This window comes from Sinocyclocheilus grahami, unplaced genomic scaffold, assembly GCF_001515645.1.
Source record: "Sinocyclocheilus grahami isolate Dianchi unplaced genomic scaffold, SAMN03320097.WGS_v1.1 scaffold67.1, whole genome shotgun sequence".
NCBI lineage: Eukaryota > Metazoa > Chordata > Actinopteri > Cypriniformes > Cyprinidae > Sinocyclocheilus > Sinocyclocheilus grahami.
The window spans coordinates 19,790-37,001 of NW_015505246.1; the positions used below are offsets into that span (position 1 = coordinate 19,790).

At 35.6% G+C, this 17,212-nt stretch overlaps 1 protein-coding gene across 1 annotated transcript; it reads right to left on the reverse strand.

Moving 5' to 3' along the window:
* Window positions 1-2,285: 2,285 nt before the first annotated feature.
* fgd5b (FYVE, RhoGEF and PH domain containing 5b) lies at window positions 2,286-14,989 on the reverse strand. The gene is made up of 21 exons (XM_016271961.1): window positions 14,824-14,989; window positions 11,410-13,730; window positions 10,636-10,741; window positions 10,496-10,554; window positions 10,297-10,327; window positions 10,068-10,174; window positions 9,826-9,946; window positions 9,491-9,569; window positions 9,273-9,323; window positions 8,275-8,333; window positions 8,075-8,146; window positions 7,870-7,938; window positions 6,726-6,809; window positions 5,884-5,963; window positions 5,700-5,793; window positions 5,464-5,601; window positions 4,661-4,763; window positions 4,460-4,569; window positions 4,078-4,200; window positions 3,851-3,993; window positions 2,286-3,246 (listed from the first exon to the last, which is right to left on the reverse strand). The coding sequence occupies exons 2-21, from the start codon at window positions 13,569-13,571 to the stop codon at window positions 3,210-3,212; spliced, it is 3,828 nt and encodes a 1,275-aa protein (XP_016127447.1). The 5' UTR covers window positions 13,572-13,730; window positions 14,824-14,989; the 3' UTR covers window positions 2,286-3,209.
* Window positions 14,990-17,212: the final 2,223 nt, after the last annotated feature.

The window sequence follows — 17,212 nt, forward strand, 5'->3', positions numbered from 1 at the left end:
GAATCTGCATTCAAAATCCACTTGGCTCAAAAAGCTGAATGGATTTCACTTTGAATGGGCATGACGCCTCTGGCTGGCATGATTTAGAAAATGAGAGATTCCTTATATATTTATGTCCCTACGCAATGTTAGATGTTAGACTGGGTAATTTACCTCAGATAGATCAAGAAAATAATAGATAATGCTTTTATCTATTGTAGGAAAATGAGGGATATTTTCCTCCCCCTCTCTTGATCACTCTGCTGCAATGCAGAGGAACATAAGACACTTAAGACCCAAAAGTGTCACGACAATGTCACTGTGACACTGCCACAGAATCACACACACTCTCACACACATTTTCTCTCAATCTCTCTAGATCATCAGTGAAATTTTCTTGGTCTAGAAATATGAAAGAATAAAAACTTATACGTATTCTATATGTATCACCTTTGACCTTTACATGCATCTTAATGATGATCTTTCTTTAATTTATTATATGACCTAAAAAGATTAAACTGTTTATAATTTACAATTTTATTTATTGATAATTTATTTATCTACAAGAGCCATGCACAGTAATTACTATTCTCATGTAGGCAATTTCTGTGGTATAGGCCTAGGTCTCATGTGGAGTGGGTTGGCCTACAAGCAGCCTAATTAGAGATGTTTTGATTAACAATTATAAACTCAAACACACAGCTAATAATCATTAACTCAGTGCGGTCAAGTACTTTGAAGAAGCCTACTTAGGGCTGTGTGGAAGCACTCATGCACTCAAATTGGAGTATAGACAGTCTGTTACTAGAAAGGTAGGTTCCAAGCTTGAACCATCCAGCACTTTAACTGGCTTTTAATTCTCTCAGTTTCGTTTTCTTATATACATTTTAATACCAGTTTTTAAATGCAGAGCTGATTCAACGTGACTTTCAAGTTATGTAATCAAAAATGGACTCTATTTACATTCTTAATTGCCTGAAATCCAAAAAGTGCTGTCTTCATTACCTATTTTACTTTTGGCTTACGTCATTGAGCCCCTACAACTGACCGCATGTCATATATAGAATCCACACCCAACTGCTAGTGGTCCTTTCTGTTATTTTTATGGTATGAAAAAGGTATGAAATTTGTAAAAAAAAATATATATAAAATTCTCATTTCGTTTATATCTTTTCACCTTAAAAATCTGTCGCATTCACGAAGAATGAAATTGGTTGCGTATGATTTTGATGAATAAGGGATAACTACTGTTGTAAATCTGTGGTTAAAAACTAAAGCACAAACCTTGTTCAGAGAAGTGAAGTGTATAGTCGCGTCAACTACATACACCCCCGCAAGAGAACAATTCGTCCTCCTTTAATAAAGAATCTGCAAAACCAGCAACCTAGATAGCATCAGCTGCATGCTTCCAAAATGTCCAGCTACCTAACGTGCGGCTGCCATGTGATCAAAAACCTTGCCAACTGCTGGATTTATAGTTAAAAGTCGGTTTAAAAATGTCATATAATGCTGCGACATGTTATGATGTTTAGGAGTTTTTTAAACTTTGTTTTTTTTTGTTTCTGAATATGCAAATGTATGTTATCTAAGAAAGAACGATGATTAATTAATTGATAGAAGATGCATGTGGGTGTAGGCCTCTATTCCATATCGTCAGCTCAATTATGTACTTGATTACAGCCTAGCATTTGTTCAACATAAACCTTTTATATATATGTATATGTGTGTGTGTGTGTGTGTAGGTAGAGGAGATAAAATTTACAATTTAGACCATGATATCAGAGTGGCTGATAGAGAAAGAGAAAAAGCAAATGAAGAGAAAGGGATAGAGGGAGTTAAAATGATGAATGTGTCTCCTATTTGGGACAAGGTGTCCGTAACTTTCAGGTACTCCAGAAAACAATCTCTCATCCTTGCTCTCTCACTCTGTTCTGGGTCACTTCGTCTCCTGGGGACTTGGAAGCAGGGCAACGCCAGCCCTCCCTCCCCTTTTCTTCATATCCCTCACACACGGTCTCAATCTGTAATACACTCTTTAATTACTGAGTTGAAGATACTTAATCACAGAATCGCATCTCTAAAATTCACTCTCTGTGGACTCAACCTGGCTGTCGTTGAAAATATAACTTTAAAACATTGAGGGGTTCAGAAAAAGTTACAGAGCTAATTATAAACTATTGATTTATCCTAAAGTACTTCTACCTAAACCTAAGCTGCACTTGAAAGATTTGCATCATAAAATACATTTGAATGGAACAGAATTGAATTGAAATGAACCACATAGGAAACCATTATACATAGCGCTGACTACCATACAGTTAAGTTTTATTTCAACAGTGGTCAACCCCATAGGTATCCTATGCATAACCACATTAGAGAAGCAAGTTTTCACACACAAAGGAGGATAAAATAGGAAGTAGAGGCACTAGTGAGGTTTGGAAACCAAAGTGAACAATAACATTACACAAGTAAATTTTACTCAAATGATACAGTGACAATTAATACTTCAGACAAACTACTTATACATTCCTCATAAATATACATTAAGCTCTCATATTGTAATTATAACATGGAAAGGGAACAGATTGGCAGTTTGCACATAAGGTAAGTAAATTAAACATTACATCATCATCAAGTGCAACGAGAATACCAGCTCAGTTGCTAAATACTAACTATCAATCCAAAGTTACTCTTTCTAGTTTTAGTAGAAGTCACTGTCCAAATGACAGATGGCAGTATACAAGGAAATATAATCCAGATATGAGAGGACATCAAGAAAATGCCACCAAATGAACATAATGGGCTCAAATTCACACCAGTTCCCATAACTAGAAATTGTCCTAATAAAATATAGTGCACTGGGGTATTGCATAATATATATCACATTATATAATGGTTAAGTTAAGTAACATCTCACTGGTTCTAAAATGTTCTTATCTAAATGACAGCTGGAAGTGCTACAGTGTGCCTTTATAGTGTGTCCACACACAGCTAAACGAGGTCTTTGGAAGAAGTATTTGGCACAAAATAAATGTCTGAGTGTGAGCATTTTGTTCCCTTGGTGTTCCAAAAATATGTCTGTTGCGTCACGTTAGCGTAGGAATGGTTGATTACAGTCCCAGTTACACTGGGTAGTGATTTTTGAATGTGACGTGAAAATGCATCGCTCTCGAATGATCAATAACAGATTTAATTGCTCATGTGAGAAGACAAAAGCAGGACGGCAGATGCTACAGGACTGTAGCCTCTTCCATGGCACTGACCCATCTGGAATAGAGCAGAATTTTCGCATTATGCAATAGCAGAAAATAATATATATTTGTGTTAATGTGTTATATATAACATTTTAATGTTTTTGAAAAAAGTATTTAATGCTAAAAACAGGTGTATTTATTTGAGAAAAATAAAGTAAAAACAGTAATATTTTAAAATATTTTTACAAACTTTACATTTTATTAAATATATTTTAAAATGTCATTTATTCCTGTGATTTCAATTTCAATTGAATTTTCATCAGTCAATACTCCAGTGGTTAATGACGCATGATCCTTCAGAAATCATTTTAATATACTGATTTGGTGCTTGAGAAACCTTACTTATTATTATCAACAGTTGTGCTGCTTAATATTTATGAAATGGTGATACATTTTTTTTCAGGTTGCTTTGATAAATATCAAGTTCAAAAGAACAGCATGTATTTGAAATCTTATGTAACAATATAAACATCTTTACTGTCTGATCTATTTAATGAATCCTCCTTGCTGAATAAAAGTAATAATTTATTTAAAATATATATAAAACTTACTTGTCCCAATGCTATATGTACACATTATAAATTGCTGTATTGTGTGAATGTAATCTGTATTTTAACCTCAGTGCAGTGTGACTGTCCTGGGCTCTGAAAGTGTAGAAGAGAGTGCTTTTGTGGTACAGCTGAAACATGCTGCTCTCCCCTTCAACCTCTGACCTCACAGAGAAACCCAAGAGAGGAAGGGTCTCGTATGCAACCCTCTCCTTATATAAAACAAAAGGACACAGAGAGATTAGGAGCTGCATGTTGCAAGTTAATGTGTGCAAAAACGTGACTGTGTGCATTACCTCAGTCTGTGGGTATGCGTAGAGAACTTTATCTTTCAGGAGGAACCACAGGCTTCTCCAACTTCTCTTGCTGTTCCTGCACCTCTGCAGGGTTCCACTCATCACTCCATCGGACACTGTCTCCTAGGCAACAACACATGATGTTTCACCCCAAATCCAAACGAAAAAATAAAACATTAAATTAATAAAAATTGGAAGGGATGTAATTGTAATTTAAAATAATGCAGTGCTGAACATTTTAATCGTCTTAAAATAAGACTTTTAATAGCAACACTTAATAAAACTTGATTTGTGTTATAATCAAACAATTCAGTGTGAGATCAGAGTAAATCATGATCCACTGGACTGATATTTAGTCCAAAGATATTAATCTAGAGGTTACCTGATTGAAAGACAGTTGGCCTTTGCGGCTTTTCCATAGACTCGATGGATGAATGTTTTGGAAGACAGAAGAGAGAGGTCGACTGGAGCTCTCTGTTATTGTGGCAACATCTCTCAAACAAATGCACACACAATTATGATGAGAGTCACGCATAACTATCTTTAATTAAAACTAATATAATGAAAGATATTGTGGTTGTACCATGCTTACGCAGCTCAGTGTAACAATGATCACACACTTTGGCACGTCTGTTCTTCATATATTTGAGGGGGAATTTGTTCCTGCAACAATCTCTGCAGAAAATCTATAAACAATATAAGATGAGAAAATCACAATAAATAGAGCTTATGAGTGGCTCTCGATGCAAAATGAAAATTTGCTGAGAAGTTATTAACCCTCAGGTCATCCAAGACATAGAGGAGTTTGTTTGTCATCTGAACAGATTTGGAGAAATTTAGCATTACATTACTTGCTCACCAATACATCCTCTGCAGTATATGGGTGCCGTCAGAATGAGCAGATAAAACATCACAATAAAACACAAGTAATCCCCACAACTCCAGTCCACCAATTACCGACTTGCTGTGTGCTTGTAATAAATACATTATTAGGAGGTTTTTTACTTTAAACTGTTGAGCTCTTTCCAAATGATTGCTTTCTCCAGTGAAAAAGTTGTCTCATCTGAATCAGGAGAGAAATATGCACAGATCAAGCACCGGTTACAAGTGCTTGGATTATGCATGTTTTGTCCAGAAGTGACGGTTTGAAGGTAAAAACATCATAATGATGAACTTGTTTATTACAAACATGCTGCTTTTATCAGCTGTTTGGGCTCTCATTCACTGCAGAGGATTCACTGGTGAGCAAGTGATGTAATGCTAAATTTCTCTAAATCTGTTCCAATGAAGTGACAGACTCATCTACAGCTTGGATAGCCTGAGGGTAAGTACGTTTTCATCAAATTAAAATTTTTAGGTGAACTATTCCTTTCAATGTATTTGTACCTTGCCGCAGGCATGGCAGTGATGTCGTCTGTTTGTGAGGCTGAAATGTGAGTGACAGTTCATGCAAACTGTCACCTGGGAAACAGACAGCAGAGGAGGAGCGTTCTCGCCGAGACACATCTCTGGCCCATCCACTAACTAAAACACAAGACACATATAATTTCACAACAGGAAACAAAATGTCAACTCTTTCAGGTGTTGACATTTTAATCACACTTTATTTAAAGCTTCCTCACCCCAAAACAGTTTACTGGGTCTCCTGATACGGGGCCGAGATTCACTAATGTCCGACTCAGTGTAGCAAACCAGCCGTCTCGTTCAGTGCAGGAGCTGCATACATGTACACAAGCATAAGTCACACTGCACACACATACACTACATATGTATGTGTGATTGTTTGAGTTTGTGTATGTCACTTGCTTGGCAGACAAAGTGATGCTTATATCTTTCACGTCTATCTTCAATGCACTCTGAGCATTCTCTATTGGTGGCTTGCTGACCTGAAAGACAAAAAAAGTGTCTGGGGTTCATACAATTAAATGAGGCACTTAAGGTTCTACAAGAAGAGAGGCGAAAATGAATAAATGATGTTCATGTATTTATTTTGTCTATTTATAATTTTTTTACATTTTCATACATATAATAAATGCAAACTAGAATAAGATGAAGATCTGACATATTTTACATATTTTATTTTCTTATTATTTTATTCCTTTTTGTATTATACATTTTTCCTTTCTTTTTTCTTTTAGTTCTGTTTTCTCATTTCATTTTATTTTATGCATTTTAATTTCTTATTCTGTTACATGTTAGTTTTTACTATTTATATGACATTTACAGGTTTTCGATAAAGCACTTTGTAAAGACATTTTTTTAAAGGCTATAAATAATGCTATACATAGATACAACCCGTGTTATTTTAGGATTATTCATATATTATAAGACTATTTCTTAATATTTTTAATACAGTTTTAATTTAATATTTTCAGTTTTCATTTCATTTTAGTAAATTTGTTAAATGCTTTTGTCTTTTTTGCTTTATCTTTATTTCAGTTTTAATTTAATAATTTTGGTGCTTATTTTGGATGGTTTTTAATAGTTTTAGTTAAAAATAACAACACTGCTTATAATTAGTGTCTTGAGCACTAAATACACATTAGTGTAAAGTGCATTAGTGTTCTCCCTATTGAGAAAAGATGCTTTCCAAGAACTATTATACATGAATCAACACTATAAGTGTCCGTGAATGTTGTCAGTTTTACCTCCATCCCTGCCAATGGTAATCTGTTGATGAGTCTGTATTTGCCATCTTGCTGAGGATATGTGTACAGCATTATGTCATTCATCTGAAAATGTAAAAAGTAAAAAATTGTTTTTTTATAACATTCACAACATATGAGCACAAATAACTACTTTGATATTTGCATACCACAACAGTTAATCTGAGTGGGTCACTGTAACAGATGTTCACCACAAGGTGGCGCTATGAGGTTGCTTTGCTGCGTCACTGCTCTGTCCATCAGTGACAACAGGCAATGATTGTATTACGGCAGGTTGTTACAGCAAGGCATGATAACATAGTGATTTGGAACAAACTCAAATGTGCATTTAAGCTGAGATTTATCAAAGAGAATACTAATTCGCTAAGACACTCATTTCTCTGTGAAATAGAATTATTAGTCATCAATTAGCCATTTTTATTTGTTCAGACAACTGCCAAATCATGTGCACATTATTCTGGGTTATCATAGGCAGTTAAGAATAAATCTATACAGCTAAACACAACCAAAATACATCGCTGTAGACAGGATGTTGTGCAAACACTGGATTTAGAAGTGCTTTCCTACCATCAGATACTGCCTGATAAGTGATAAGGCAACCTATTTTGTTTTCTGAAATGTTAATCAGTGGTGCAAATGAAATGTCACAGACTGTCTCCTGCATCAAGCAATAAAATATGAGGGATATTCAAGTTCAGCACTCTGGGGGCCACATGCCCGTCTCAGCGCACAACTGTAAGTCTGACTGAAAAGTCTACAGTATCCAGTATTTCTGACAGCCCATCTCACGTTCATCCTGTCACCCTCTGTTCTGTTGTCTCAACACATTGCTTGGCCCTGTTCCCACAGACTTATTCTGGGGTGAGAACAGCACCGTAATAACAATAGCACATGTAGACATAAACACACACAGAACAACATCCTGCCAGGAAACTCTAAAAACAAGTAAAATAACTCACAAACACAAAGGAGAGACAATAGAGACTATACAGAAAGAAAGCAACTTTGGCAATCTCATCTCAGCTACTAAAAGTCATATATACTCTAACGTCTTTCTTCCCAAAAAAATCTTGTATCTTTGATAATTAAGTTGCAAAATTAATGTAAATAAAATAAAATCACATACCAAGAAAAGGTGACGTGGCTGCTTGCACTTTCTGCTGACCTTCATCAAAGTGCCCTCTTTCACAAACACCTAGAGCAAAGATAGAGATAGAGATTAAGACAACCTTACTCATCATTACAGCTTTAAAACCACCCAAAATTCTGAAAAATTCATAAAATTTGATTGGATGAATGGTATGTGATCAGGGAGTCATTGAATTTCTTACTCTCCCAGGTTGTAAGAGATCTGTCAGACCCAGAACACTGTGTTCAATATGGACCAAACGCAGGAGATCCGCCTGAGAAAGAGAAAAATAATGCAAAAATGCCCTTACATGGCACAGCAGTGTCATTTACACAAACTGCTTTGGTTCCACACACACACAGACTATCTATAAGCACATTAGGCCAAAAAACACATACTTACTCCATTCTTAAGGTTGTCATTAACATGATGAGCAATATCTGAGACCACAACCAAAGCATCTGAGGGGAAAGAGAGTTATAGGTAGAGAGAGACAGATTAATATTTTATACATGTACATTTTCAACATACATAAAAATACACACAAACATATCAAAAATATAACATATGTATATTAAATAATTATTGAATATATTAAATATTTCCTTAGAAATAGGCCATCTCAATAAATTATTAAAAACTAAATAAATAATAATGGCACAATAATAAGAACATATATAAAATTAATGAATTAAAATAGATAAAATAAAAAATATAAATACATTTATATTGTCAACTTCCTCCCTTACAAACAGATACTCTCTTAGAGCAGCACCTCATAAATAAATGACCCTCATATATAAATGATGCAGAAAGGCTTGTTTAAAAAGATTATTGAAAATCCATGATGGGGTCAAAGGTCATTTGCCTTTTGTGAAACTATCTAGAGGATCAGAGATATGTTGTTGTTTAAGCAAATCAATTATACACACACTGAGAGATAAAACCAAAGGACTCTTTGTAATTGCAAACATGTCAAGATAAGAATCAAACATTAGTTTCTTAAAATTGATGAAGCCTACATTAGGAAACAAAATGGCTCTCTCATTTACTGTAATCCAAGAGACACAGATAAAAACAAGATAAGAAAAAAGTATACTGCTGCTGCTGTTAAGATACTGTTGTCTGTGAGTAATGCTGAGACGTACTTTGCGTATTTTCAAACTCTCTGGAGTTTGGTGAGAAGTTGTTCAGGTAGTCTGTTGGGGAAAAAAACCCCAACAAAAATAAAGCAATATTAAGCAATACTACAGGTCTTGGTATAAAAACGCCTACATTAGGAAACAAAATGGCTCTCTCATTACTGTAATCCAAGAGACACAGATAAAAACAAGATAAGAAAAAAGTATACTGCTGCTGCTGTTAAGATACTGTTGTCTGTGAGTAATGCTGAGACGTACTTTGCGTATTTTCAAACTCTCTGGAGTTTGGTGAGAAGTTGTTCAGGTAGTCTGTTGGGGAAAAAACCCCCAACAAAAATAAAGCAATATTAAGCAATACTACAGGTCTTGGTATAAAAATTCAAGGAAAAATAAATATGCATTAAAAAAAATATATTTAAATTGATAAGAATTAATAAGGATATAAAGTTATTAGTTAAAAAGTATTTAGTAGTCACCTGTTAGCAGCATACGGTATTGTAGGATGCGCACAATGACCTGCAGCAACTGCTTTTTCAGGGTCCCTGCATCTGGTAGCTGAGATATAAAACACACGCTACAGTACATAGATATATATTTAAATACAGGCCATCTAAGTAAATGAACACACACAACTCAAACACTTTTACGTGTAATAATACAATACAAAAAACACACTCAAATCACACAGTACAGTCTGAACACATGTACTAAATGAGAGTGGCAGGTTGATGGATATGCCTAATAATAAGAAAAGATTTGGTTCAGTTAAAGTTGTCAATCAATGAAAACAAAAACATCATATATCCCTTACTGTGCCTTGTATGTGTTCCAGATAGTTCAATTTTTCATCATAATGACTGATGTAAGAAGAGAAAATGGAAAACTCTGTCTTCTTTGCCAGGATGATTTCAGCAATACCTTCATTCTGATCCCTGATGTGTGGAGTGAAATGCATAAAACAGATGACATGATGACAGATGGACATTATTTGAGGATGATAAACAATTGAGGGTAGCATATGCACATGCATGTGTGTGGGTAAGAGTGTCTTACCATTCTTTTAAGCGAGTCTCCAGTAATGTGTGGATATTTTGGTGGAGAGTATAAATATCAGGTACCTCTGTCCACACTGTCATCAGCCTCTCATCCGCTTCAACTGACTATTGTGTGAAAGTGAGGGAAAAAAATAGAGATCATCTTCATCGCTATTTTTCTGACTTCACACAACTCTTTTTCTACTAAAATCCACACACAATGTCAGTGAGAAATATGAATGATCCACCTCATTGAGAAGTTGTAAAGTCTTGACATGCCTTAAAATGAAGAAAAAGAAGCATAGTCATAATAATATAGTTATTTCTATTCAATTCAGACATTTTTCAAACAAATTTGCACCCACTAAATGGTTATCATTTTATCAGTAATTAAATTAATTTCTGCCAATCAGCTCATAGGCTTCAGCTGTTGTTTTCATGACTTACTGGGCCTCACTGTCCAGAAGCTCTTTGGCACTATAGAAAGCCCTGGAACAGTTGACATTCTGAAATAAAATGGCAACTGACTTACAATAAATTAAAACAAATCAATGCAGGACACATAGAAACACTCATAATAAGCTTACCAGTTTGTCAGATGCCTTTGTCTTTTTCTCCTGTGTACAAGTCACACCCACAGACACACCCATTGTTCCATCTTGTCTCACATTAGGAGAACAGAAAGTGTAGAGACTAAATAACAGAAAAAGTAGAATCATGACACAATCACAAAAAAAATAACCTTTTCGTTATCAGGAATGCAATACTTTGAGCTTTTAAGGACTAACATACAGATTAAGAGGGTTTTTTTTAATAAAAAAAAATAGTTTGCCTGTTATTAGATCTAACCAAAAGATCTAACATGCGTTTCATATGCCTGATATTTACCTAAGAATCGCCCAACAAGCTTTCAATATGTTAAATAACACATTTGCTTATGATTCCAACTTTTTATGCTGTTTATAGTGTGTCTAGTTTCTCTAAACTGAAACATATCGAAGAAGAAAAAAACATTTACTTTCCACAATGGTATTGAAATTAATCCTGAGCTTCATGTTAATAATATAAACATAATAAAACAATATATCAATATGAAGAGTTCCAATGCAAAAGCCTCTAAAGGCCATCTTGGTCTAAAATGAGATAACGATACTGAGTGAATGCTCTCCACACATAGTATATGTTCATCAAGTACTTTCACTTCAAATGCACTTAATACCAGCCTCAACCCATTCAGAAGTACCAGTACTTACATAAAAACCTATACATAGTAGCCAGAAAGAAATGCTAAATTTAAAGAAAATCGTCAGACGTACTTAGAGGCTTTTGCATCTGAACTGTTCATATATAAACAATTGTACCTATCTGTCTCTTGCTCAGATGGCCGACTTTTGCCCTGGAAGCCCGGCAGACTGCTCATGTCCACATAACCATCAGTATCACTGGGTGAACTCTGATTTCGTTGACTCTGAATGACTGGATTCAGGAGGCGAATCTGCACATTCTCATAGTGAGAAGCAGCATTTTGAACGTTCTCGTAATCTGAAGAGTCTGTATTGGGAGATGAGAAAGATCGAGGTTTGGAAAGGGGATGGGGTTCAAAGAGAGACCCTAGCTCCATAGAAATGGTGCTTGAAGCCAAATCATTATTAAGAGTGAAGTTTAGTCCCTGTTTTTGTCTATTCTTTTGAAAGACAAAGGAAGAAGGGGACATAGGTGGTGTGCAATCTGGAGTGCTCTGCAACTCCGGGCTGCCCATGTTATGCCTGATAAAATCCAAGCGTTTGCATGACCCTTGCGGACTTGACTCAGACGAGGATCTGGAGGATACGGAGCGATTATCCATAATGCTTTTACGATCTGATTTCCTAAGGAATCGTAATGGCAGAAGGTATCGCTTGAACCCAAAATCAGGCTTCTTGCAAGAAGCAGAGACTTCGTTCGGGAGGGATGGAGAACTTTTTCTGATTGGTCGCTTTGTGATGGATGCCAGTTCAAAAGGGGGTGGTATATCAACTCGAGTGACTTTAGCTAAGTTTGAGGTGCCTTGTGAAAGACATCCTAATGAGCCTGTCAGTGCAGGTCTACTATCTCCGAGGAAACACTGGTCTGTAAAGAAGGAGCTTGGGTGTAGCAGAAGCCGCCTATTTCCTGTTGCAGGGCTGCTCATTAGGTCAACTCTCTTACTGGGGGTTTCCACAGATATAGAGCGAGTCATAAAGTACTTCCTGTTCTGAAGGAAGTCTTTGGCTTGGATTTTTGGCTCTGTTTCTTCGTACACATGATCTACTGTGAGTTCTTTTCCCTCAGATCTACTCAAGTGGTCAACCCCTTCTTCTTCCCCAATGTTCTCTTCTTCTCGATTTTGTTGTAAACTTTGGCCTTGGCTTTCAGATTGCTGTTGAATGAGTGAGAAAGCATTGATGGCATTAAGATTTAAGGTGGCAGGTATCGCTTCATCGTGTTTAACCACATATTTGCTACAGTAGTTGTGATTTGTATCTGCTATATCATCATCTGAGACCATTGCAGAGCCAGAAAATGGCTGAGAAGAAGAAGAATTTGAAAAAGAATTCAGATCGGACTCAAGGAGAGTTTCACCTCCACTGTTTGATGAAGGACAGTCTGGAGAGTCAATAGCAGCTGAAGGATCCTGAGATGGACTGTCGTCTGATAAATAACGGTTTCCTTTTTCTTCCATTTGCTCTTTTTCTAACTGTATTTCATCATCCTCTTCCTCAATGGAAGTTGAAGACAAATCAGAGCCGTTTAATCCCTCCTCCAAAGTAAGCATCATAATATCTCCATTGGCGTTGTCCTCTGCTTCTGTTATTTGGAGAGGTTCTGTTTGTTCAAAAAGGTCACACTCGGAAAGTCCATCTTTGTCTGCTAACGCCTCACCTGCATCACAAATATCGGGGAACATCCCATCTATGTCTTCTTCACTTGAAAACATTCTGCCTGGGACTATGCCATTTGGGTAAAATGCTTCAATGAAAGTTTTATTGATGCAAATTTCATCATACTGGAATCTGTCTGTGTGTGCAATGCATCCATAAACTGCATTAGAAGCCGACTGAACATCACTAGAGCTTTTATGTGATGTTGATACACCATTTTTAGTCAGTCTCCATGCTATCTTCCCAGTGTCCTCTACTTCAATCTGATCGTTCTCTATATAATCATCCACGTCTCTCTTACTGCATGAATCAGAGAGAAGGTCCATCAACTCTTCCTCATCCTCTGACTTAAATGTTTCACCTTCTTCTAAACCCTCCACCAAATCTAAATCAATTCCCTGTGCTAACTCATCCCCACATCCTAACTCATCTCCCTGTTCCACAATAACATCTGGTTCTGTCTCTTCTGCTTGCATTGTCTTTTCTGTGTGTATTATTTTCTCCGTCTTCCTCTCTTGTGACCCCTCCTGTTCCAGAACAATTTTTCCATGCATTTCCGTCATAAGCTCTCTTGAGTATGGAGGCTTTCGGCTTTTGTTAGTGTGAAGCATATTGAAGTACATGTTTGAACTGAGATGATGCTTTAGATATTTTCTTGGTTTGGATGCAATTTTTGGTTTGGGTTCTTGATTATCATAAAATTATTCAGAAATAGGTGGTTGACATTGTCCCTTTAAGAGAGGCTCAGCCTGGAAGTGTCCTCTGGGGCCCAGGAAATGCTCCTGAAACCCAATAAGAAAACATTAATATTTACAAAAATAGTTTTTGCTGGAGAGTAGCATTGTGAACATTGTAGCAATTCGGGGCATCAAAAATAGTTCCATCCTCACTGTAAAAATGATTATTTCCTTGAAGATTGCTGGAAAATGTAAATACTATTTCTGTTTCCGCATTTCAAAATTTTGTGTATTATTCAATGTAATTGTTTGTGAAATTTATTGCAATTTCTGAATGAAAATTGTTTTTCAGGGTGATTTATGAGTTAAGATTTTCTGTTACAGTTGAATGAAACAGACTGCAGCTATGCACAAAATATAGAACATAAAAAAATACAATAGAAATTTACAATAAAAATACACGCACAATTCTATAAACATATTTTGAATTTTCAGTAACTTGACAGATTTAAACGTTTTGCTTTTTCTAAGGTCACAGTAAACACTTATGATTTTACACTTTTTAACTGCATATTCAATATTTATATGTACTTTTTGCCTTTTAAACATATATTTTATAATTTTACCTTTGTAACAGACCTAAACTTTAAATGCTAAACTAAATCCATCAGAAAAATTATGATCTACACAAAGTGAAATACACCATTTAAATAGGCTACTGTATGTATTGTATGTTTACAATACATATTGTAATTGTCACTACAGGATGTTTCAAACACAGCTTATTATGGTGGAAATTGTATTGTTAATGTCTTCAATAAAATATTACGTATAAACTATTACGCCCACAGCCAGGGCCAAAAGTGCCCATATAGCTTAAGATAGGCTATTATCATAAGAAAAATATTAATATGTTACGCTCAAAACAGTGCTGGCATTTTGGTTAAGCAAATAACACATAATATGTTCTACATGAGTCGCAAACAGAATTTTTACAAATATTTAAATAATCTAATCACATTACAATAACAAAGTGGAATTCTCGAAGAAAAAAAAAACTAAACTAAATGCACAATAAAATATCGAAAAGTACTATTTCACATACTTTCAGACATTTAAAATTCCCACAGACACTTATTTCTCTTTTCCCAAATAAATTGATAATACTTGTTACCACATTATCACGTTAAAAACTCACCTGCGCTCATCATCTGGTATCTGAGACACGGCAATGACAGGTCAAATTCATTTGAGCACGATGAAATCGTAATAACATGAGATTATATATCAACTACTGCATTTTCCTACTTCATCTTGCGATATAACTGCAGTACAGGAGAGCAGGCGCTCAGCACGAGGACGAGCGCGCGCAAACACACACACACACACACACAGTTTTTGCTTTGACTTCCTGAGGAAAAGGGCGTCAGGACAAAAAGCAAAAACAATTTTTTTTAATTATTGATATATATAGAGTAGGCCTATATGTATAAATTTGGCCACGTTCAGGAGCACACCGATCTAACACGCAGATTTGACAGATTTTTCCTAGCCTGTATCTCACACAATATATAATAAATATAATACATATTTAAAATAAATATTAAAAATAGAAACTGGACTTTGGTCAAAGCTATTTGAGGGAGTATGGCCTTCAGAAGTTTGCTTTACAGGAAATAGCTCTCTTATCCTGCATAACCTTCCTCAACAACAGACATCCAAAGAGCAGAATATTCTATGTTCTATAATATTTCATTTTCTATGAACTTGTCCCTAGCAACAATTTAAAAAAGTCATACTAAGCATAACTAATCCGTAATGCACTGATACACACACAGCTATCCTTGTGGGGACTCTCCATAGGTGTAATGGTTTTTATACTGTACAAACTGTATTTTCTATTGCCCTACACAAACCCTACACCTAAACCTATGAGTTCCTGTGAGGGAACTTTCTGCAATTTTAGATTGTTTTAGATTAACTTCATTCTGTATGATTTATAAGCTTTTGTACCCGTGGGGACCACAATTTAGGTCCCCACCATGACATGAGTCCCCATGAGTCTGTGTGTATTCAGGTTTAAGTCCCCACCAGAATAGAAAAACAGGTACACACACACACACAAGAGCATTAATGTGATTTTGACATTCAGATTAGATCACTGAAGTGATCTATCTTTTAATGTAAGTCTCTCATACTAATGTCAAGATCATGGGTTAAAACCATAGTTCAGATGTCAGTGTCTGTTTGTAAATGCAAAAAAATGGCTAAGTAAAGCAAAGCTATTGTAGCATTGACCAAAGGTCTAGCATCATTTGTGTATTTTCTATTGCCCTACACAAACCCTACACCTAAACCTATGAGTTCCTGTGAGGGAACTTTCTGCAATTTTAGATTGTTTTAGATTAACTTCATTCTGTATGATTTATAAGCTTTTGTACCCGTGGGGACCACAATTTAGGTCCCCACCATGACATGAGTCCCCATGAGTCTGTGTGTATTCAGGTTTAAGTCCCCACCAGAATAGAAAAACAGGTACACACACACACACACACACACAAGAGCATTAATGTGTGTTTGACATTCAGATTAGATCACTGAAGTGATCTATCTTTTAATGTAAGTCTCTCATACTAATGTCAAGATCATGGGTTAAAACCATAGTTCAGATGTCAGTGTCTGTTTGTAAATGCAAAAAAATGGCTAAGTAAAGCAAAGCTATTGTAGCATTGACCAAAGGTCTAGCATCATTTGTTTGTTGATGTCAACTTCAACTGCAACTTGTGAAGTGACCAATGAGTGGCTCCAGGAGTAAAATCTGCAACTGTTATTTTTACATTTATGATTAATAGTAGGAAGCCATTTCTATAGGCTTAAATAAGGCCATGACCTTTTCCCAACAGCTCTACAGAAATATGCTTCCTTCCTCAAATGTCTTTAGCTTAGTCTGGGTTAGTATGAACATTCAATTCTCCAGGAGAAAAGTACAATGAAAGAGGTAAACAACCTACTTCAAAAATAAGACTTTAACATAACTTTAACTTAATACTTATTTTATTGGATGTAATGTTATTTGCTATAGATCGTAAACAGGTGTCCATCTTGTTTCTAAAATGACTGATTTTTTTAGTAATATCCTGGGTACTGAGTGCAGAAACGTGTGTATTTAGATGGGAATATTATGAGAAGTCATTCTGTATTAGACTGTTTATCTGTTTGCATCTTTATTGCAGCGTGAATGGGATTCAGAAATGTTTTCCTTTTTATTTCTTCCAGATTTGAGCAAATCAGTCACAACCTTGTGATGAACTAGAATAAAAAAAAGAAAGTGTACACAATACACTGGATCACATAATACATAGTGTCTCCATAGTGTCAAATTTCCTTTCATTTCTTCTCAAATATAATATTCAGATCTCCAGGATGCTGCTTTTGGATATGCAATGGCTACTGAACAAAGGTGGAAAAGATTAATCATATCCTCTTCTCCTCTACACTCACTACCTACATAAATAAACATGAATATTTTCTTATCCTTGATTCAAATTCACCACACTTAGGCTCAGCACCCTGAAAGTGTTGTAGTT

Bases quoted from the DNA above. Each gene is read 5' to 3' on its own strand.
- fgd5b (XM_016271961.1), bottom strand. From the start codon at position 13,571: ATGTACTTCAATATGCTTCACACTAACAAAAGCCGAAAGCCTCCATAC. The intron at 9,947-10,067 runs GTAAGACACTCT...TCCACACATCAG, and splicing joins GAGACTCGCTTAAAAGAATG to GGATCAGAATGAAGGTATTG. The intron at 4,764-5,463 runs GTACAAATACAT...TATTGTTTATAG, and splicing joins ACTGCCATGCCTGCGGCAAG to ATTTTCTGCAGAGATTGTTG.